At 43.3% G+C, this 22,814-nt stretch overlaps 1 protein-coding gene across 1 annotated transcript in view; it reads left to right on the top strand.

Moving 5' to 3' along the window:
- grk6 (G protein-coupled receptor kinase 6) overlaps positions 1 to 14,575 on the top strand; it is a 49,956-nt gene extending 35,381 nt beyond the window's left edge. Inside the window, exons 7-16 of the mRNA XM_085364729.1 lie at positions 2,490 to 2,553; positions 4,332 to 4,472; positions 5,244 to 5,434; positions 5,515 to 5,552; positions 6,623 to 6,712; positions 7,038 to 7,246; positions 8,397 to 8,534; positions 11,363 to 11,500; positions 12,324 to 12,458; positions 12,755 to 14,575. Of these exons, the coding sequence (XP_085220855.1) occupies positions 2,490 to 2,553; positions 4,332 to 4,472; positions 5,244 to 5,434; positions 5,515 to 5,552; positions 6,623 to 6,712; positions 7,038 to 7,246; positions 8,397 to 8,534; positions 11,363 to 11,500; positions 12,324 to 12,458; positions 12,755 to 12,805 (1,195 nt within the window). The 3' untranslated portion in view covers positions 12,806 to 14,575. The remainder of the gene's footprint in view (positions 1 to 2,489; positions 2,554 to 4,331; positions 4,473 to 5,243; positions 5,435 to 5,514; positions 5,553 to 6,622; positions 6,713 to 7,037; positions 7,247 to 8,396; positions 8,535 to 11,362; positions 11,501 to 12,323; positions 12,459 to 12,754) is intronic.
- Positions 14,576 to 22,814: the final 8,239 nt, after the last annotated feature.

Here is a 22,814-nt window from a genome sequence, read left to right on the forward strand (position 1 = left end):
AAAGCACGAAGGATGTCACATGTGCTTAATGCAAATATACAAAACGAATGCCAATTATTAAGGCTGTGAGGCTCCTGAACTCTCTGCCCCCCTCTCACGGACAATAACCATATCCAACTTCTTAATAGCAATGAACTGGTCTGCATTGGTGCATCATATCTTTATTCTCTTCCCCCTCCTGCCCCCCCCCTCTTTCTTAAATAGATAACTATCATATCTGATATCATATCTCACAGTACAATAATATTGAATGGGTTGCATTGTTGTATTTTGTCATGTTTCTCAGGTCTTTGTCTGAATTTCTACGAACATTATTGCTAAGGATTGTCTTATTGCATTGGAGTCACACTGGGTTAAATATGTACACTTGGGTTTTAAGGGGTATTTATTATTTTCTTCTTTTTTTTGGGTTGTATGGAAGCCCCAAACGCAATTTCATTGTTCTTGACAATGACAATAAATAAATAAATACTAAATACTAAATACTAAAAAATGCAAATGTGAAAAAAGAAATAGGAGAATTTTCATCCCATGGCTCATTAAGCAGTAAATGAGTCATCAGGTTTAATGAGCCTGTGCCCCAGGGTCCATTTAAATTACCCGGTTGGATGACCAAAATGCCCAAAAGGGCTGATGAGATGAGAGTGTTGATCCCAGGAGGGTCCAGATCAGTGGTGCTGGTTTACAACAGTGTGCGGTTCTCTGCAATCCATTTACCAACGACTGTCTGTCAACAGAAAAACTGTATTTCAAACCACTGCATTGTTCAAACAGGTGGCATGCAGAGCTGCTGGTATCTTATAGTTTTCACACAATAAGTCATTATTAAAGTAACGGTCACCTGAAGATCAAAACAAGACACTTAGGCTACGTTCACACTGCATGTCTTAATGCTCACATCCGATTTTTTGATCAAATCCGATTTTTTTTGTCTGCTCGTTCACACTACAAATGCGACAGCCAACGCGCTCTAGTGTGAACGCTCAAAGCGGCCTCATGCGCAAAAGAAGACGTCACACACAACGCGCTCTGTTTAGACCCAGAGCAAACAGTATTGTTTGACTGATAGCCCTTAATATAAAGACTTGTTTCTGACTTTACGTTTCACAATTTTGCTTTAAGTTATAAAGATATTTTGTTATTTACATTTGGCCTAATAATGATCCTTATTGCTGTTTTAGAGGAGCGGTGCTTCAAAGGATAGTTGCAGATTTCTGTCAGAATCTGCAGATTATACAGTACAAATGAAATGTTCACGTTTCTCCAACGTTTTCTTCTAAACAGTTTCACTGGATGGCCAGGAAGTGTTCACGATGTCTTCTCGGGCGCTGATAATTGGCGTCTGTCCTGTGTCAGTGACGTAAAAGACGGATTTAATGCGACTTGACCGTTCAAATAGCAGTCGCTTTCTAAAACAAATATGTATCGATTCAGTACCACATATGAAAGTGGCCCAGGTCGGATTTGTGCCGTTCACAATGTCATAGCATGATGGGATATGGGTCGCATAGGGTCAAAAAAGTCCGATTTGATGCGCTTTCGCCTGCAGTGTGAACGTAGCCTTATTTAATCTACTTTTATTAAACCAAAGTAATGGATTATTGTTAAATCAGATGTATTAAGTAGACACTCAGTGTTGATCACTTCTAACAAAGTTTAGATGATAGCTGTTAATTCAAGTTATCAATGGGTGATTAAAACCAAATATCAGTGGTTTTCCCTACTCCCCAGGAAAACTGACTATATAGCTAACTGATAGATAGCATCTGATGTCAAGCTAATAGCTAATTAGCATTACCTTTGACAAAGAGACTATGAGGACAAAAAAAATCAAACAAAAAAATTATTGACACATCCAATTAGAAAACAAATGAAATTTTAGCAATTTATCTATATAAGCACTCATGCTAGCATTAGCCAACATTGGCTAGACAAAGACGAAAAGTTAAAATTGGTCCATAAAACCAAACAAAGAATCTCCACGACTTGAACATCTGACCAAACAGTTTTCTCCTCATAGTCAATTTCCTAACAGGCTAGCGAGGCTCTAATAGATAAAACTGGGTTTCTTTTAACTAATGATAGCCGATATGCTAATAGTAGCCTACAAACTGTTTGATAACCATAGTAGCAGTTAGCTGGCTACCTCTCTAATTTTATCTCTTAACAAATAATAAAAAAAATAAAGTAATAAAAGAAACATGGCTGTTTTTCGTGTAACATGTATACGGCTCGTATGTGTCTGAAGTTAAAGTTTGTTTGCAATTCTTTGTTTTTCTTGATTGGAGACAAACAAACAAACAAAGGGAAAATGAGCAGACTTAACACTGCTTTTCTTTCAAGTTTTAAACTGGTTTTAAACTGGTTCAGCTATATCATCATTATAGCTTTCCTAAACATCCTTTTTTCATGTCATTTCATTTCTAAACACGTGTACATTGGTTTTTAAACTGGACATTTATTAAAGTGAGTTTCTCTCTGTCAAACAGGCAACCAGTGACGAAAAATACATTCAGACAGTACAGAGTTTTAGGAAAAGGTGGTTTTGGAGAGGTGAGTACTGAAAGTTTTTGTTACTTTAATTATAATGTGTTATGTTGCCATAATGTCATTAAAACAATCTTTCTTGGGCAGCTACAGTATATACAGGTAAAGTTACAAGAGTTAAAAGTTCAGAGGCTCTGCCCTCATTTGAGGTCAGTGAAGATTTGAATGAAAAGTTATGCATTGGTAAGTCAGAAAGTTCTAGACTTTAAGACATGTTTTTATTGGATTTAATCTCAAGCGTTAAGAAATCAGAGGCTGTAGATGAGTTTGTGGATCCTAACACTGGCCAAAGAAACACAGGGCAGAAGGAAAAATTGTCAGTTACGTTCCAGTCATTTAGATTCAGAGAAATGGGTGCTGTTCACTGAGGTCAGACTAAAACAAATGCATTAAAACCTTTAAACGGTCTAATCGTGCAGAAGAGTTCAGTGTTCCTAACACAATCTTTTCTTTGGCCCCTGAAATGAAGGACTTTATCGGAGGCATCTAAATCCTGTTACACACCACTGAATGGTGTCTCTGTGCCCTCTGTTCGTCTAATGAGACGAGTCTGTTTTAATTCCAAACACTGATAGCTGATTAGGCGTATACGCATCAGGTCATGAGATAACAGGGGACATTAAGTCAGGGTCAGTTTTGTCGGTTCAGATCACGGTGAGTCGAATTTACTGGAACCACAAGGAAGGTCGTGGTGAGGAGAAAACAGGGGACACCTTTAAGTGATACACAACGGCAATTCGGAGTGCTAACATTTTCTGACCGTCTTTGACCTGCATGAGGGGCTCTGGGGTCGTTCAGTGCCTCCCATCTGACCCCCTCAGAGTCAGCTGATTGCTTTTGTACAGTAACTTCAGTATATTTAATGAAACCATGCAAATCTTACCTCCAGGCTCAGAGGATGATCTGAGCACTGATACTACCAGAAGGAGGAGGACACTGCACTGAACACAGCTGGATGCTCTCCTCTGAAGTTTGTACAAGTTAATAAAAGGGACAAGCAGAGCAGACAATGAAGCAACAAACCGCAAAGATCCCACCACCCTCCGCGCATTCTCCAGAAAGAAAAACAATGTTTGATCCGCGTCCAAGCTCCATGAAGCATGTCTGATTTAAATCCATTCCTCTGGTACAGTTTGGCAAAATCTGAACAAAACCCAGGGTTTGTTTCGGTTCTTCTGCGTCGAACAGTTTCACTCTGAATGATGTTGGATAAGATAACCATCATGTGTGTATTGTCACTGTAACAAATACAACATAATTGTATTTGCAGTGTCAAAAAGAAAAAGCTTAAATGTGGTTGTTTTACCACAGCTTGTGTTTCTCAGCCTGTCAGTAGTGAGTTGTTTCTTTACCTTAACACTGCTGCTGCCTCACAAAAGTCACTACAGCTGAGACATTAAGTTTCCTTTAACTGTGTGTTTATGTGATAGAATCCAACGTGAACTCGTTTCCTCCTCATTTGCTGCAGTTAATAGTTTGATTTTTTTTTTAGTTTTCATGATTTTTTCAGTCAGTTTCCAGCGAGGTTTTGTAATGAAGCCCGTTTCCACCACTAAAAAATAAAAATGTATCCAGAACTCAAAATTTCAAGTTATTTTCTCAAAATTTTGAGTTAATAAGTTGAAATTTTGAGAAAATAACTCGAAATTTCGAGTTATAGATACTTTTTTGTGTGTGGTGGAAACGGGCTTCCATAGTTTTGTTGGTTTAAATTTTTCTTTTTTAAATGATGATGTTTTCAGGGATCCTAACGTGTCCTTTTTCTTCCACCCCGTCCTCTGCAGGTGTGTGCCTGTCAGGTACGAGCCACGGGGAAAATGTACGCCTGCAAGAAGCTGGAGAAGAAGAGGATAAAGAAGAGGAAAGGAGAGTCTATGGCCCTCAACGAGAAGCAGATCCTGGAGAAAGTCAACAGCAGATTTGTAGTAAGTATCTCATCTCAGCTTCAGATCGAGGGATCGTCGCGGTGGCAGTAATTAAAAGGCAGCGCTGAGGTTTGCAGCGTCTCTGCTGTGGTTTGATTCTCCACCAGATGGACTTCGTTCAGCTGTTATATGATTTGGACGGCCGTCAGTCGGCTCGTCCGGGCTCTCGGGCCTACACCGTCTCCCGGGGTTTAATGCGAAAACTCACAGATGGTTTTAATTAACACATCTTAATCAGTTTGGAAATCTTTGGCACGAGGTTTTTGTGTTTATGTGTGCAGAACAGAACATGCTGAACTAAACTTAAAAGGATTACAGTTTTCAAAAGAAAACAGTCGACGGCGCCGACAAACTCAGAATCTCTGCAGCACGGCATCTGAGGACAGTGCGCACATTTTTGATGCAATTCAACGTCCTCGTTGCAAATACGTTTAAATCCTAAATGAAAACCAGCCACAGCATTTCCCCTGCATCAGTCAGTCGACCTCTCAGTGTCAGAGATCTTATTGGCTGCCTACAGATTCCACATATTAACATCCACATGTGTGTATGAAGAGCCGGAGCCTCGGTGAGCATGTTGGCAGTGTGTGTGTAAGCAGCTGCAGCATACTGCTTAACAACCTCAGGGCTTTAGAGCAGCTCTCAGATCAGCTCGTCGATTTAGTCACAAACGGCTGAAAGTTGTGTGAATCATGCAAAGCCGCCCTAGAAGAGTCCATGAATCACTCCCAGCTCCAAATGCTTAAACACACGACTCCTGTCCATCTCCAGGTGAGTTTAGCGTACGCCTACGAGACCAAGGATGCCCTGTGCCTCGTGCTGACTCTCATGAACGGCGGCGATTTAAAGTTTCACATCTATCACATGGGTGACGCGGGTTTCGATGAGAAGAGAGCCATCTTCTACACCGCGGAGATCTGCTGCGGCCTGGAGGACCTCCACCGGGAGCGGATCGTCTACAGGTGAGCACCCGGACACCTTCCTCTCGTCTCATTGGCTCCTGCCTTTCTGCTCACTCTCCGTGTCTTTATCTTCTGCGTAGGGACCTAAAGCCAGAAAACATCCTGCTGGACGACCACGGTGAGTCCGATTACCGAGGAGGAGATATCGCCACCACAAACATCATCAAATATTTAATTCTGCACGTCTTTCAGTAACATTGCACGATGAACTTTTGCAGTAATTCCAGTCAGTGTTTGGAAAAATAAAAATATGGCAGGTGGGGGGGAGGAGGGTGAAAATGAGGCCTTGTTAAAGATCTCCGGGAAGCAGCAAGTCATATTTATCTGACTCAAATACAGATTAAAAAGCATTTATGGTTAACGCGAGCTCCGCTTCCACTCCAAGATTCACTTTTGCAGTTTCAGTGTTTGCTGTTAAACACCAGAGGGCGCTCTGACTCCAGGAAACTCTCCTCAGGCAGCGCCAGTCTCTGCTGACATCACTAACAGAGTGACTGAAGCTAAAGACAAACGCCATGAAAGTCTAAATCTGAGATTCTCCGTTTGCAAAAACTTGATGATTGATGGTTTGTTCGATGAATCTGAGCCTTCAATGGGAATGATTTCTAAACACAGTCCTGAGCCACCCCTCCTTTCTTTACAGTGAGCCAGACTCTGTTGTCACTTTCAAAGTTTTTTAAACAATAGTTCTCCAGCTCGCTGAGAGTCGCTCAGACCTGGACCACTTTAACTCTGACTTTTCAATAATTCAATCTTAAAAAGAGCTCAAGGGATGAACCAGTGTTGTGTCCACATAACAGACACGTTTGCAAAGAACTCGCAGTTTGTTACTAACACAAAAACATAATTTGTTTCCATTTATTTAGATAAAGCAATAAAAATGACAGTCTGGAAGGTATTTAATGCCATTTTGAAGCAAGGCGCTTTTCATAGAGCTGTTAGCTGAAAACTGATCTCAGCATGCTAACATATACTGAGATATGCTGGACAAGTGGAGGAAAAAAGAAGCGGCAGGCCCACAAAACTGTCTACAGTTGAATCACCAGTGACTGAAAGTCTCAAGAAGTCAGAAACAGGGGCCTGTGTAGAGCGAGTGGACCACAGGAGGGAGCTTTGAGCAGATGGGTAGATGGAGTAAATCTTTAATTAGCCGATTATCCTCATGGTTGCTAACATTTGTGTCTTCAGGTCACATCAGGATATCAGACCTGGGTCTAGCGGTTCATGTGCCAGAGGGAGAAACCATCAAAGGACGAGTGGGAACAGTGGGATACATGTGTAAGTGACCTCTGACCTTTACTGAGCAAGTACATTTATGTGAGCACTGCACTAGAGTATGAAGTGCTTTCACATCAAACACATTTCAAAGGGACGTTAAATGTTTTTACCAACTTTAATTTAACACTGAGACGTTTCACAGTAACAAAGCTTTTACACTTAACACTCGAGTGTTGGGAAACATTTGGTTCCTGTGTATTTGTACTCAGTTTATCTAGTTCAGGACTTTTACAAAGTGGTAATTGTACTTTTACTGTAGTACAAACATCCACCTTACGATCCAGATTTCTAATTTCTCTCCCACCGCCTCCTCGCTCCCCTCCAGCTCCAGAGGTGGTGAAAAACGAGCGGTACACCCTCAGCCCTGACTGGTGGGCGCTGGGCTGCCTGCTGTACGAGATGATCGAGGGCCAGTCGCCTTTCCAGCAGAGGAAGAAGAAGATCAAGAGGGAGGAAGTGGAGCGGCTGGTGAGGGAGGTGGAGGAGGAATATTCCAGCAAGTTCTCCGAGGACGCCAAGTCCCTCTGTAAAATGGTGGGTGGAACTTCTTTCTCTTCGGCGTCTTTAGCTCCCATCTGCCACCTCAGTCACGCCATCGTATAGCTGACTGATGTTTTCGTACTCCGGTTTTTAGACTCAGCTTTTCAGAGTGGCTGAAACGTTGCGGCGAGATCTCCCTGCTCCCCGCGATTATTCGTAATCGTCCAATATTCCTGGATCCAGGAGGACGTGTGGATCCAGATTAGCTGTACCCAGATACATTCATCCCATTCATCCAGACTCAGAACCGAACATAAGACAACGTCAGCTCATAACTCCACGAGGCTGGGGGTGTGTCTCCCCCCAGAATCCAGCCTTCTTTGGCGTGAAAGGCAAACATTTTAAAACGCTGCACCACGTCATGGTCGAGGGCCAAATCACAAACCTCGTTATAAACATCGTCCCAGATTTTGGTGAATGGACGAAACACATGACCGAATTCTCACGCAGAGAAACGTCCAGGGACACGACGCAGACGTGTGCGTTTGCCGTCTTCGCGGCGAATCGTCCGTCTGCGGTTCAGCCATGTTTGCTGAGTCTGCTAACAAACAGAAGACGGAATAACCTCCCAACAGGAAATACTGCAGTTTGTTTTTGGTCATTGGTCAGATCTCCACCTGCATCTTGTTTTAAATGAAAGTCAGGTGGGAGGTTGATTAAGGTGAGATCTGTGGTTCACCTGTAGTCTGAGTTTATCCTGACTCATAATTGGACACCTGGAGGGCGAGTGCACACGGCTCAAAGATGGGAAATTATTGTCATCTCACTGCAGGGTTTCAGGAAAACCTGTTCCATGCTTAGGAAAACAAGCTTTAGACGAGGGAACTTCCTCCTGAAGATCAGAGTCACGATGCGTGAGACTGTGGAGGCCAGACAAGCAAAGCTGGTCACTGGCACTGTGTCTGCTTCGTTTTAATAAAGAGGGTAGCAAACATCCAGAAGTCTTTGCCTTTGGCTGCTTTTCGCAGACACGTCATGCTTTGAATACAAACACACAGCTTCCTGCTAAAACTCTGAAAAACTGGTGGAAAATGAAACCCGGCTCAACTTTTGTCTGAGGCGTAACCGCTGATGCTTCAACGCCTGACCTGAAGCAGCAACTCTCCACCTTCTCTAAAGCTCTGCTGTGTTTTTAACCCCTCAGCTGCTGGCCAAAGATCCCACCGAGAGGCTGGGCTGCCTGGGGGGCGGAGCCACTGAGGTCAAAGCTCATCCCATCTTCCGCTCCATCAACTTCAAACGGCTGGAGGCCGGCATGCTGCAGACACCCTTCATCCCTGATGTAAGTCCAGAGCGAGCACACCGACCTTAAAAAGATTTTAATTTTTATCATGTAGATACTCGAAACTCAAAACTCGGCTTCTGAAGAGTCGTTGACAAGTTTGTGACTTGACGTTCAGGTACGAGCCTGAAAACAGGTTTGTTGGTGACCCGAGATGAAGTCTGAGACTCTTCATCCGTCACACATTCATTTTTGTTTCCCCGAGTGAAGACAAATGATGAGATTTGTATCTGTCAGTGCGTACAGAGTTTGCCTTTATTTTGGAAGGTTCAAAAGTACAAAGTCACAAAGTTCAAAGGTTGGAAAAAACCCTGAAATCCAAAAATAAACACGAGAAATCAGGAAGGACGCAGCGAGCAAATCAGGGATCATAAACAGAAGTCTTAACAAACAAGACTATTTATAGATGAGGGAGTGATGACACAACGAGGCGCATGAGGGAGCAAAGCACACAGCAGCTGACAACAGTCAGCGACAGGTGAAGACGAGGGGGAGGGGCAAGAAAATGTAAAAACTAGACTCGACAGCGTCTAACCAATCAAAAGGTGTTTCATACATCACATGACTCAAGCGCCACCTACTCCACAGATGGTGATTAAAAATCTATAAAAACATAAAACCGTTATAGAAGGACTTGTGATTCTTGTGAGTTAGTGCAAAATAAACATTTAATTCCACCCGTGATACTAAATACACAAGAAGAAACAAAACATTAAATATCACAAAAATACCAAACTCAGTAACATCTCTGGGGTCACGTCATGTGGACATCGCTGGGATCAACGATGATTCTGTGATTCTGCCGTTAAAACTATCAGAGCTGTCTGTGCATCGTCAGCCAACGTCACAGTCTAAGGCTACGTTCACACTGCAGGCGAAAGCGCATCAAAGCCGATTATGCGACCCATATCCGACCATGGTCTGACATTGTGAACGGCACAAATCCGATATTTTCAAATCCGATCTGGGTCACTTTCGTATGTGGTACTGAATCGATACATATCTGATGTTTTAGAAAGCGACTGCTGTTTGATGGTCAAGTCCCATTAAATCCGTCTTTTACGTCACTGACACAAGACAGACGCCGATTATCAGCGCCGGAGAAGACGTCGCGAACGCTTCCTGTTCATCCAGTGTAGATGTTAGTGAAACTGTTGGAAAGACAACGTTGGAGAAACGTGAACATTTTATTTGTTCTGTATAATCTGCAGCTATCCTTTGAAGCAGCGCTCCTCTAAAACAGCAATAAGGATCATTATTAGGTTATTTACATTATTATGTCAATAACAAAATAACTTAAAGCAAAAATTGGGAAACGTGAAGTCCGAACTCTTTATATTAAGGGCTATCAGTGAAACAATATTGTTTGCTCTGGGTGTACAGAGCGCGTTGTGTGTGACGTCTTCTTTTGCGCATGCGCCGCTTTGAGCGTTCACACTAGAGCGCGTTGGCTGTCGCATTTTATTTGTAGTGTGAACGAGCAGACAAAAAAATCGGATTTGATCAAAAAATCGGATTTGAGCATTAAGACCTGCAGAGTGAACGTAGCCTTAGCCCGGCGTGAGCCACGCTCACTTTATTCAAGCAGCAAAAAGCCTCCAATCACGTCACCGAGCCAAACAAAGACAAAGGTCCGTCTTAAAGCCAGGCTGCACTAACTTAAGTAATAAAATCAATTTAATCACTTAAGTCTGGATGGTTTTGAGGTTTTCTGTGTCGTTACTTGATCTGATTCAAATGGCTGAATCACCTCCTCAACAAGTTCTCCAGACGCCTGGTAACGAACCAATCATGTGACTCAGGTGTGTTGACCCAGGGTGAGATCTAAAACCTGCAGGACACCGGCCCTCGAGGCCTGGAGTTGGACACATCTGGCATAAAAGATCAACCGGATCCTGATCCGACCCTCAGAATCAGCTGATGCATTTTTTATGAAAGAAAGGAGGAACTGCAGATGCTCGGTGTGACTGAGGAGGATGAAATGGAGGCAGATGATCCTCAGTGGTGACCTCTAAAGGAAGCTGCTTAAAAAAGAAGATTCAGTTATTTTTTTATTCTGCATTTTTGAACCCTCATAGCTTCATAGGCAGTTTTCATGTAGATGTAAAAATGGATTAAGTGACTTAAAAAGCACCAAATGTTTGACCCACTCTGCCTGCTCTGAGGACCAACGCTTAGAAAACCTCCAGCGTGTGATGTCAGATACTGGCTCTATTAATGGAGCTGATTCTGAGGGGGTCAGGTGGGACGACCTCGCTGATTTTGTGCGTTAGCCGATAATGCGAGAGCCAAGTATCTAATAATAACTCTGAGTGAGAGGCTGTACAATGAGAGCACTCCACAGCACCGTGAGTGAGTGCGTCTCCGAGGCCCTGGCGTGATTTCTGTGAAGCTGCTGCACGGCGTCTGTAACAGGAAGGATCCATACAGCAGGTTTCGTGTTGGGCGGGTACAGAGCGAGCTTGCATCTAATCAAAGAGACGCAGAGTTTGGTTTCAAGGTGTTTTTCCCCTTCAGGTGTGCCTCCAAAAGAGGCCACCGACGAGGCAAACTGGCAGGTTGCAAAACATAAAAAGGAACTCAAAAGACTGAAGGTGCTGTCAGGGTGAAGCAGGAGCTTCCCAATAAAAGCCAAAGAAGACTGAAAAGGTAAACGCAGACTTGTGCTGGAGGTAAGCTGACGAGGGGAGGGCGAAGACTCGGGGTGATGCACGTGGAAACGATGGCAAAGGCAGGAAGCCAACGTGGGGTCAGATAACTGGAGATGTTTGGACTTGTCTCTGCTGAGACTGACGACCTTATCGGCTGTGTGTGTTTGTGTGTTTCAGCCTCAGGCCATCTACTGTAAAGACGTGTTGGACATCGAGCAGTTCTCCACAGTTAAAGGGGTGGAGCTGGAGCCCAAGGACGAGTCTTTCTACAGTAAAGTGTCCACGGGCAGCGTTTCCATTCCCTGGCAAAACGAGGTTAGAGACTCACACTCGGCACACTCCTGCTGTAAAAAATGCAGGAAAAGGAATTTGTTCTCCTGATGATGTTATCATCCGCATCATGATATTTAGAGGTTTTGACATTTATGACTAACAGCAGTGAGAAAATGTTAAACATGCTGCTGCTGCTCCATCTCCGTAGGAGGAGGATAAAAATACCTAATTGGAAAAGCACAGTCCTCACTTTGTCGTTGCGCACACTGTTCACCCGAGAAAATGGTGACTGTTAGGAAAAGTCGCCTGACCTTTAGAGCAGATTTCAGTTTAAAAAATAAATAACAGATAGAACAAAACATAAAAAGGAACTCAAAAGACTGAAGATGGGACTAATTAAATTATAACTGATATAAGATTACATTTTTTTAAGTACAGGAAAGTACATTCAACAAGCCAAAAGCACCAGCACACGAGTTCTTGCAAAGACAGGAAGTTACAGGATGGTTCACACTCCCCCAGTAATTAGATGCAGTGCTCAATTTCCAGAGAACCGTGGTTACATGAGTAACCAAACATTATATTTGTTCTTTCGAAAAACAGTCTTAAATGTAAAACATGTTACAGAAATCAAGCACAGCTTTAATCAGGGAGGCCATAAAGTCAGTCCAGGCTGCTTTGCAACCCACCTTCATCCCTTTTTCATGCCATGTCAAACCTGCCAGATCTGTCGCCACCTGCTTCACTAACGGCTGCTGTCCAGAACAAGTCGAGCCTTTTGACCATGTTAGTGGTAAAAAGAACAAACTCCTAACTGCCCCGTGTTTTTGCACAGGTTCTGAGATTTTTGTGTTTTTCTCGGCAGATGATCGAGACAGAGTGTTTCACAGAGCTCAACGTTTTCTACCAGGACGGGGCGGTTCCTCCTGACCTGGACTGGAGAGGACAGCCGTCTCCGACACCCAAACAGGGACTCCTGCAGCGACTGTTCGGCAGAAATGTGAGCAACCTCCCTCACCTCCAGAACATCACCGCTCTTTTATTTACCAGCATACATCAACACACACGAGCTGTGAGCTAGCACAAAGTACACTAAACTGTGTAGTGTAAGCTAACTCCACAGACGGACGTCGGTAAGGCGGAGTTAATATGGTAAAACAGCAAGATGGTAAAAAACAAAAAAGACCAGTAAATACATACAATACAAATACATGAATAAAATTTAGTCGATAGAAAAATGATCTGCATTCATCTGTGAATGACAGTAACATCGGTGCTCTCTTCCTCCCCCTGCAGGAGTGCTGTGGTAACTGCAGCGACAGTGACGAGGAGCCCACCAGGCTGTGACAAACCACACACATACCATCTGATTTGTTTACAACTTTTGCACATTTGTATTTTTACGGTAGTCCTATCTAAATGTCAGAATGTAAATTTTCATCATAGCCATAATGTTTAATGTTATTTAAAAGTGTGAAATATCTGCTGTTTCAAATCAGGAGGCGGAGACAGAAAATGAACTCTGGTTTTTTTGGTTTTTTGTCTTTTATTTTTAGTTTGTTGTTGTCATTTGTCCAGGGAAGACTTTGCTTTTGTTTTCATCCACTCACACACTGAACTGAGGGCTGCTTCTGGCTGCGAAGCAGCTCCACTGGAACAAGCGCCTGCTGTAGAAGTGCCTTGCTTGAGGGCACTGTGAAGTGAGGACCGAACATTCCTCCATGTCTTTGTCCAGGGAAACTTTCAGCCTGTGAACTGTGACCACTTCTTCTGCCCTCCATCCTGCTGAGACGAACCTCACCGCTTTTTTATTCTCTTGTTTGCGAGCTGGGACATTCAGGGTTTGAACATTTGGGTTTTTTTCAGAATTTTTCCGATGGATTTCATGAGACAATCGACTCCTCGTGTGTGTCAGCGCAGCTTCAGTCACTCTTGTCAGTAAAATATCAGTTTTCAGATGTGATGGGAGATGAGCCGTCCAGTTTTAACAGAAACTCTGAGATAGAAATGATCACCCTTAATCACTTCTGGTCACTCAGAGCTGCATTGACCAACACACCTTATTGTGCCTTCATTTCACTCACTCTGGTTTATCCTGGCGAGGTTTGGAAAGCAGCTATGATTACGTACTGGCTGAAATTCAGAGCAGCAGCAAAGAAAACTGTTACACCAGCTCTGGTAGTTTCCAAACTGCCACCTTTAACCCCTGATAATAACAACATCAGCCCGGGTTTCGTTTACCCACCAAGACATCTGGTTGTCCAAAGGTTTTTGTTTTTCTTCAGTGGCATAAATGTTGTGTTTCAATCACAAGAGTCAGCATGAATGAAACTCAACATGTCACAAAGATCTACAATGATTGTGATTGATTATCTAAATAAAAGATGAAAGTATATGACTGAAGACACAAATCTGAATTAGTTGGTAAAAATTAAACTACAAAATTATGACACAAATAGTTACTACTTATTTTGTTGCATATCGCGAGACAAGAGAAGGCTTGTGTGATTGTGAAGGAAACTAAAATCATCATGTAGGCCAATGACACACTGATCTACGTGCACCGGGTCATGTTACAAACCGGCTGTGCTGGCAGCCGGTGCAAGCTGCTTTGCAACCCCCCGCCAAACCCAGATCCTGTCACTGATGCTGTAGCTCCCAGACCAGACTCATACTGCCAAATATAAAGCGCTGCAGATAAAACAATGAGGCTTTTTTCTTTTCGTCCCAGTGTTTAGTGCTGCACACTGCGTTTCTCTCAGGGTTTCTGCTGCCTCCAGTTGCTCTGGGTTCTTTCTACTCAGTCCAGACTCTCTCAGTCACTCTGAAACTGAAACGACAAGAATAACTGAAGCTTTGGGGTCAAACCCTGAGACTGAAGTTGGACGGTTACAGTCAATGGTTTTCTATCTCTAAGCTATTAAAATGAAATACCTCTGAATGTACAGACTGGCTGCCATGTTGTTTCTGCAGAACGACCTTTAGGACAACAGATGCAACTAGACGCCAAAGTCTCACAAACATCCGTTTGTTTCTGCTGTTATGTTAATCCTCCGTAGCGGATGATTTTGGAAACCCTCCTCTTGACTTACAGGCTCCAGAATTAAAGCTGTACCATAAAATACGGTCACTTTTTAAGACTTTCTTCACCAAGTTTTATAAAAGAAAACATGATTTGACACTTTGCTCTAGTCGTGTTTCTCAGTCTGATGCTTGTCTGTATTTGGAGCACTGAGCTGTTATAATTATGGCTCCGTAAGTATCCCAGCAGACCAGACAGGAAGTGCTCTGTGATGGGATGGACCTCCATGACCCCTGACCCGCTGACCTTTTAGTGCGCCTGATATCTCTAATGTTAAAAAATAAATGGAATTTTCCTTTAGCCAGTCAGATAGTGAGATTGATCACTGAGGTGAATCATGACCTTATCGTGTATTAAATGCAGCTAAGTTTGCCCACTGTGCAGGAAAGGCAAACATGAGCGTGACTGATGGTTTCTTCCATAAATCTCAGACTTCAGTGGGATCCTGCTTACACGACAGCAGGAAAAACTGCTGCTTTTAGCGTTCGAGGACAAATGATCCAGTTTTTTAAAAAGTTAACGTGATGTCAAAGGTTCTGAGCAGTGGCGGCTCCTGAAAAAAATCTCAGGGGGGGCAATTTTTATGATATCGACTAAAATGACCCATTTAATGAGTACATCAAACAACACAATTTTAATTTAAATTTAAAATGAACAACCATATTCTGGCCATTTGTATAGATTTGTAAAAATGAACATGAACAGATTTTTTTTTTTTTTTTTGAATGAATGAAAAATAACTATTGAAAACAACAACTGTAAACTGATTGGGGGGTGGGCTAAAGAGAGAAAGAGAGAGGGATGGAGAAAGAGAGTAAATATGGTTAAGGGTTCTTATTTGTACAAGAACTTTGCTCGTCTGTCTTTCTGAGTGGCCTGTCAGCCACGACTTGCGCTGGAACCAACTCCGACAAAAAGTCCTGTTGTATGCTTTTGACTTCTCCTTCGTTGCCTGGGTTAGTTGAATTTCGGGCTTGTCAGGTCCCAACTCTTTAACTTGCAGTTTTTCTGCCATTGTCCTTCTGGCAAAAGGGTAGGTTAGAAGCGATCTAACCGAATTTGGGGGAGGCTGTGCCTCAACCGTTAACAATACCGCTGCCATCGTCTCTCTCTGACCTTATAGCTCACTTAGGCTACTGACTGAGGTAAAATTCTAGAACAGCAAATCTTCGCGCGTTTTCTGCAGGGGCGCAATTTTAAGCGCCCCCAAACCATTTAATTCAGCGACGCTGATAGGTCAAATATTTATTATTTTCCCCTGGCAACCATTTAATGATAGGCTATTTCGCTGCATATCAAGGGCGCTTTGACGAGCGCCCCAGAAGAAGAAAAACACCGTTTGTTGGTTGAACTTTAATGAGTCAGCTGGTGAAAATGTTAAAATACGCCTGGCTGTATATGGGCACACACATAGTAAAACTATCATTGATGAATTTTTTAAAAATATATATTTTTACTCCTCCACATTTGGGGGGGGCGGAGCCCGAGCGCCCCCTATGGGCCAGCCGCCACTGGTTCTGAGCCACTGAGGTCAGGAATCCTCCAGGCTTCCTGAAGGTGTTTTAAAGTTTTTCTTTGGACATCGGCTGCTTTGTCACCTGACCATTGCAGATGATTGTTGTTTTGTTTCTTAAGTCAGTTAACACTGACCTATGAATCATTAAGCATAAAGTATGCACCCAACTCAAGGGATTAACCAGCATTTTGTCTACATTTAACAGACAACTTAGCAAACATCCGATTTTAAATCGTATCTTTAAGCACTTACTAGCATCCAATTGCAAAAACATCATTTGTTCCCATTTCTTTAGTTAAGTCTGTGCAAAATCACAAAGGTAACACGGTTTGACAGACAGAATCATATTTTTCCACCAACGAGGTGATTCTCAAAGAGTGATTAGCTGAAATTAGTACGTTAAGAAAGGGGAAAATCCAGGCCTCTATGTGACCTTCAGCTGATCCAGCTACTGTTTTATGAAGCGTCATCAGCAGGAGTCTCAGTGACACCAGAGCTGGACTGAAAATCAGTGGTGACAAGGCTGATGAATCCAAATGTAACTCTTTTCCTTGAAATATGTACAGAAGAGAAGAGACGAACAGCAGTGAGTATCTGCAGCCATCTGTAAAACACACTGTGTGACAGTTTTGGGCTTCATTGTCGCAGTAATTGTCAAAACTGATGAAATTTTGACCCCAAAATGTAACATCAGATTTTAATACCAATATCATCTGAAAAGGATCCGATTGGCAGCAGCCTGTATTTTCAGCGCACCTTTAAAAACACACTATCAGTGCAGTAAAAGCATACCTGGATACCTGGATCGGCTTCCCCAGAGCCCGGACGCTGACCAAGGATAGAACAAAACGCAGAAACATCACAAGAAGAGCTTTAAATGTCTTTCAGGGAGCCTTGAGAAGGATTCCTGAAGACTGCTGAAAGAAATTCTGCCAAAGAAAGTTCAGACTGTGCTGAAGAACACAGGCGATCATACCAAATATTGACTTTTGCCTTACATGCTGTATTTCCATGTATATTTGCACGTTTCAGTAAATCGCTGCATCTATTTTACATTTTCCAAGCAAAATAGAAACAAAAGACTCAACCCTGTGAGGTACAGCACTGTGCAAAAGTCTTACGTTTTTAGTTTCTGGCCCAAACTACCAGTATTGTTCCTCCTGCTCTGCAGTTTTGAAATGCTTCGATGACAGACAGAGTTTGGAAACGTCAGTGTCACAGTGAACACCAGCATCTGTCGTCACTGTGATTTATATAATAATATTATTGTCTCTAAATGACAGGATGAAACCTGATGTCAACCACATCATTAACAGGGGTCTGAGGATCTGAAGTTTAGTTACACAGACTCACTGGAAGAAGGAAGCACATCACCTCCACTGAATGTAGCCAGAGCCGATCTGCACATGCGACAAGTTTTATTTATACCAGTTTTAGACAAAAATATCCATAAAGCCCCAGAAACTAAGAAGTCTCCAATCTGAAATAAAACAACACTTTTGTTCTCTAGTTTTTCTTGAAGCAAAGCTGAGTTTTTCCCCCTGAAACACAGCCACTCTGCTAATGCGTGCTGATTGGTCGGTTAAGGACAGACTCAGTGGCGTCCAGCTCCAAATGATAGCCACACATTAGAAGGTAAACCACAGCAGAAACTTTGCGTGTAGAAGAGACGTCTGATTGTTGTGCTGCTTGCTTCACGCTCAAAATAAAAATGGAGGATGCCCCAAAGCAGCTTGTGGTGCTGCGACGTCCTGCATACTCACAGAAATGCATTTAAAATCCGGGTGTTTGGAACTTTGTACGCTCTCTCACCCAGAACAAAAGAGTTTATCCACCGGATTTACATTTTTCAGCTCCACAGAGTCCCGTTCTGGACTACCGCAAATATTTCCATGACACAGGAAGTCCAGCGTGCTGAAGTGATCCGTTAGAGGCTGTCTGACTTTGACTGACCACAATCAGTTTGAGTGAGCTGCTAAGAGTCCCAGGAAGGAGATGCTAATCTTAAGTATCAGTTCAGGAAGTTCAGCTCACCTGCAGATCAGATGATCTCAGAGCCCACCCACATCAGGTTCAGCTGACACCAATAATTGTGCAAACCGCTTTGCAACCCACCTCCACCACAGCTCCTCGTTTCATCCGCTGCCTGACTTGATCAGTGTCACAGAAATGGATGGAAATAATCTCATGAGCATCAAATCTCAACTGTCTCAATCTGAAAGTATTTACAGGAGCTTTTGTTGTGCATCTGAAAGCCACTCGGCAACCCCACCCCTTCTTCTTATTTGATACTGGCTCTGTTCTGTTGTGGAAGGAGCGTCATCACCAAATCTAATATTTGGTGTCTGCATGTTCCTCATTCCTCTGTAGAGGAAATGGGTTAAAATAATAAAGAATTAGCCTTTGACAACGGCAAGAAAGCTGGGCCAGCTGTCTAGAAGCTTTACTGCCGTTTGGTAAAAGAAAGTTACTGAACTGCGAGTGAGCTGTTGATCAAACGTTCTAGCCTGAGTTGAAAAACAGAACTTACCTTTAAAAAATGTATTTTTCTCATCAGTCCACTCTTTGATTCTGAGCTGTGTTTCAGTTTTCTTTGTGTCTGAGGATCTAAATCTCTTTTATGCCCGTTTTGACAGGGAGAACACCGACCCTGTCCTGTCCCCTCTCCCCTCAACCGACCCTGCTCCGGTCCTGAGCACTCATGAGCTGAGGCGTGTGTTCCGGAGCATTAACACCAGGAAGGCGGCCGGGCCGGATGGAGTGCTGGGCCGGGTGCTAAAAGACTGTGCTGCGGACCTGGCGGACGTCTTCACCTCTATATATAACACCTCGTTGTCCTGTTCACTGGTACCATCCTGTTTCAAAGCAGCAACCATCGTTCCCATCCCAAAACAGTCAAATGTCACATGTCTGAACGATTTCAGACCTGTGGCACTCACCCCCATTCCCGCCAAATGCCTGGAGAGACTGGTCATTAAACACATCAGAGCTGCTTTTCCACCATCCCTGGACTCGCACCAGTTTGCATACAGGGAGAACCGGTCAACCGAGGATGCGATCGCCACAGTGCTGCACACATTACTGAAGCACTTGGAACACAGGAACACCTATGCACGGCTCCTCTTTGTAGACTACAGCTCGGCTTTTAATACCATCCGGCCATACAAACTCCGTCCCAAACTCCACCAACTGGGACTTAACTCCTCTCTGTGCAACTGGATTGTGGACTTCCTCACTAACCGTAGACAGAGTGTCAGAGTGGGTAAGAACACCTCTTCCACCCTTGTGGTCAACACCGGTGCCCCTCAGGGGTGTGTTCTGAGCCCTCTGCTATACACTCTCTTCACCCATGACTGTATTTCCTCCTGCGCGTCCAATCTCATTGTTAAGTTTGCAGATGACACTACAGTGCTCGGACTTATATCCAACAATGATGAGACAAACTATAGGACAGAGGTGCAACAACTAGAGTCATGGTGCCACGACAATAACTTGGTCTTAAACACCAAAAAGACCAAGGAGATCATTGTAGATTTCCGGAAGAGGGGTCATAACAACCATCTGCCTCTCTTCATCGGCAGTGAGGTGGTGGAGAGGGTGAGCAGTTTTAAATTCTTGGGGGTAACTGTGACCGAGGACCTGTCCTGGGGCAACCATATCACCTCAGTTGTACGGAAGGCCCAACAGCGCCTCTACTACCTGAGGAGACTGCGGAGCGCACACATTCCCAGATCTCTGATGTTGAACTTCTACAACTGTGCCATCAGCAGCGTTCTGACGTATGGATTTCTAGTGTGGTTCCCCAGCTGCACCAAGGCCGATCAGCAAGCACTCCAGCGGGTGGTGAAAGAAGCTGGCAGAATTATTGGAACAAGTCTGCCAGAGATCAGTAATATCTTCCCCACTCGCTGTCTGAGGAGGGTGCACAGTATCCTGCGGGACCAACATCACCCTGCGCGCCACCTTTTCCATCTGCTGCCCTCAGGGAGAAGGTACAGGTCTATACAGGCCAGAACATCCAGACTGGCCAACAGCCTGTATCCACAGGCTGTGAGGCTCCTGAACTCTCTGCCCCCCTCTCACGGACAATAACCATATCCAACTTCTTAATAGCAATGAACTGGTCTGCATTGGTGCATCATATCTTTATTCTCTTCCCCCTCCTGCCCCCCCCCTCTTTCTTAAATAGATAACTATCATATCTGATATCATATCTCACAGTACAATAATATTGAACGGGTTGCATTGTTGTATTTTGTCATGTTTCTCAGGTCTTTGTCTGAATTTCTACGAACATTATTGCTAAGGATTGTCTTATTGCATTGGAGTCACACTGGGTTAAATATGTACACTTGGGTTTTAAGGGGTATTTATTATTTTCTTCTTTTTTTGGGTTGTATGGAAGCCCCAAACGCAATTTCATTGTTCTTGACAATGACAATAAATAAATAAATACTAAATACTAAATACTAAATCAAGTCAAGGTGTGCCTGCTGTTCTCAGCCAGGTCGTTTTAACCAAACACGTCACGTACAGAAAATCACAGATCCCATCCTAAGTGTCTTTTGGTGTTTGAAGGTCCTCTACGACATTCACAGTATGTTTGAAGCCTGCTGCTGTTTCCTCCCGTCACTGGTGTGTTTTTCATGTGTGAGGAGGTTCTCAGTCACCCAGCTCATGTCACGGTGGTCTAAAGTTATTTTTTATGTTATTCAAGATGTTTGACCATCTCATCCATACAGACATATTGAGTTATAAGAGCTGATGGGGATTCATCGCAGGTACATTGAATGAAATGACAGGATGAAGGTTGAATCACCTGTGAGGCCCTCAGCTGAACTCCTTCCAGGTGGACATCGACGCCTCCGTCGCTCCTCTCTCAAACCTTCGATCTATTAGGTGCAGATGTGAAGCTGAGTGGCGCCTTGACGACAGGGCGTCTCCGGATTGGTTGCTGGGTTTCACTGCAAACACCGTCTGCCACCTCGGTTCTTTTCTGACGTGTCAGATATGACCGTAACCAGCTGTGAGGTCACTCAGGTCTGGACCTCACTCATCTTTATCAAAACAAAAGACAAAAAAATCATCATGAATCAACGTGCGATGCTCTAGATCACTTTTACTTTGAAAAGCCTCTACAAAATTCTGCGACACTACGGCCCGCCCTAGATGCCTGTGATTGGGTAGAGTTTAGGTTGATGCACGACTCACGAGGAACAATAATTGATTAATTTAAGCTTTTTGTTTCATATTATAGTTTTACACACACACAACCTACAAAATGAAACCTGATTCATTTGTAAAACCTGGTTAAAGCTCAACACCTGGACAGGTTAGGACATGTTTGTGAGTTTGACCCGGCGATACTGTGTGTCAATGAGGATGTTACGCTTGGAGAAGAATCTTCAAGGGCATGTTTGCGAGTGGTTGCCCCGTCGTCCTGTCCTGTGAGTCACTGAGGACGCTGTGCTTGGATAGGAATGACTCACAGGAGACCAGACACAGATACAGGCCACAAAAACACAGCTACCCATCAACACTAAATGGATAAAGGACTCTTTCAAAGAAAATGTTTCACATTATGGACTTCAAAGTCAGGCTCTTTGAGAGAAAAGCTCAACTTGCATCCAGACCTCGATCTGCTGCAGGTTGAATAGCCAGAATTTTAAGTTGCAGTCAACTTCTCCAGTCCGATCCTGTGATTCCTACAGGAACAAAACTGACTGTAGTTTTGGTTTGAGGAGACCGAACCTGTTTGATTTTAACCTTTAAGCTTTTTCAGAAACTCCCACTATCCCAGCCACTGACAAAATATCCCAGCAGTCAGAGTAACTTTATCCATCAAGCAAAAATAAATGATATGTCTCTGACTTGAAGAAATTTGTTTAACATTTAAACCTATTTTCTGTATATTCCAGCACATAAAATAAAATATTTTTTGTGTTTACACTCACAAATAGATCCAAGTGAAACACAGCAGAAAATAAATAAAATCAAAGACTTTGTGCTCCTGTTGCTCTATTGTGCTCACAGCAGTCGCACTTTCTGCACCTGCTGCAAGATGGCAGCAGCATGTCTCCTTGTTGAACGTCTGCTTTGAATTTGTGGGGTATTTTTTTGTTTTTTACTATTTTAAATGGGTTTTCGTTTTTTCCACCAAGCTTTTTTAAGACTATTTTAAAGTATTCTCTAAATTCTTGGAAAGTAGTCTATTTATTGGGCCTGTGCTGCCGGCTGAACCAACTGCATCTGTGTTGCTAGTGGAAGACATCAGCACCACACCAGGGCCTGTGCTGCTAGAAAAAGCTCATCTGCATCACATCACGTCACTGTCATGAGACATTCTTGCAAAAAAAATCACGGTTTTAGTAACGCAGTAACGCAGCGTTCCTACGGGAAAGTAACAGTAATCTAATTACCTTTACTTGAAAAAAGTAATCAGATTACACGCGTTACTGCCCATCTCTGCCTACGAGTCATATGTTCATCATCTGAAGGCAGAATACGCCTACAAACAGATTAAATGTCTTGATGCTCATCCAGGTAAGTAAATCCCAAAAGGTTGATTCTGTTCGTCTTGGGACTTCCAGAACAACGTGGCCTTTATGGAGGAGAAAAAGAAGAGAGCAAAGACTGGGTTGGACTGAGGAGCTCTTTAAAAATGTATCTTCAAATCCCAAAGTTACTAAATCCAGCTCGAGTTATCCTGAATTAAACGACCTACATGAGGACAGCAGGTGTGTTAATGGTCTGTTAGT

Source organism: Diplotaxodon limnothrissa, linkage group LG10 (genome assembly GCF_057381915.1).
Source record: "Diplotaxodon limnothrissa isolate DT_005_m linkage group LG10, D_limnothrissa_male_GT1.1, whole genome shotgun sequence".
Classification (NCBI taxonomy): domain Eukaryota; kingdom Metazoa; phylum Chordata; class Actinopteri; order Cichliformes; family Cichlidae; genus Diplotaxodon; species Diplotaxodon limnothrissa.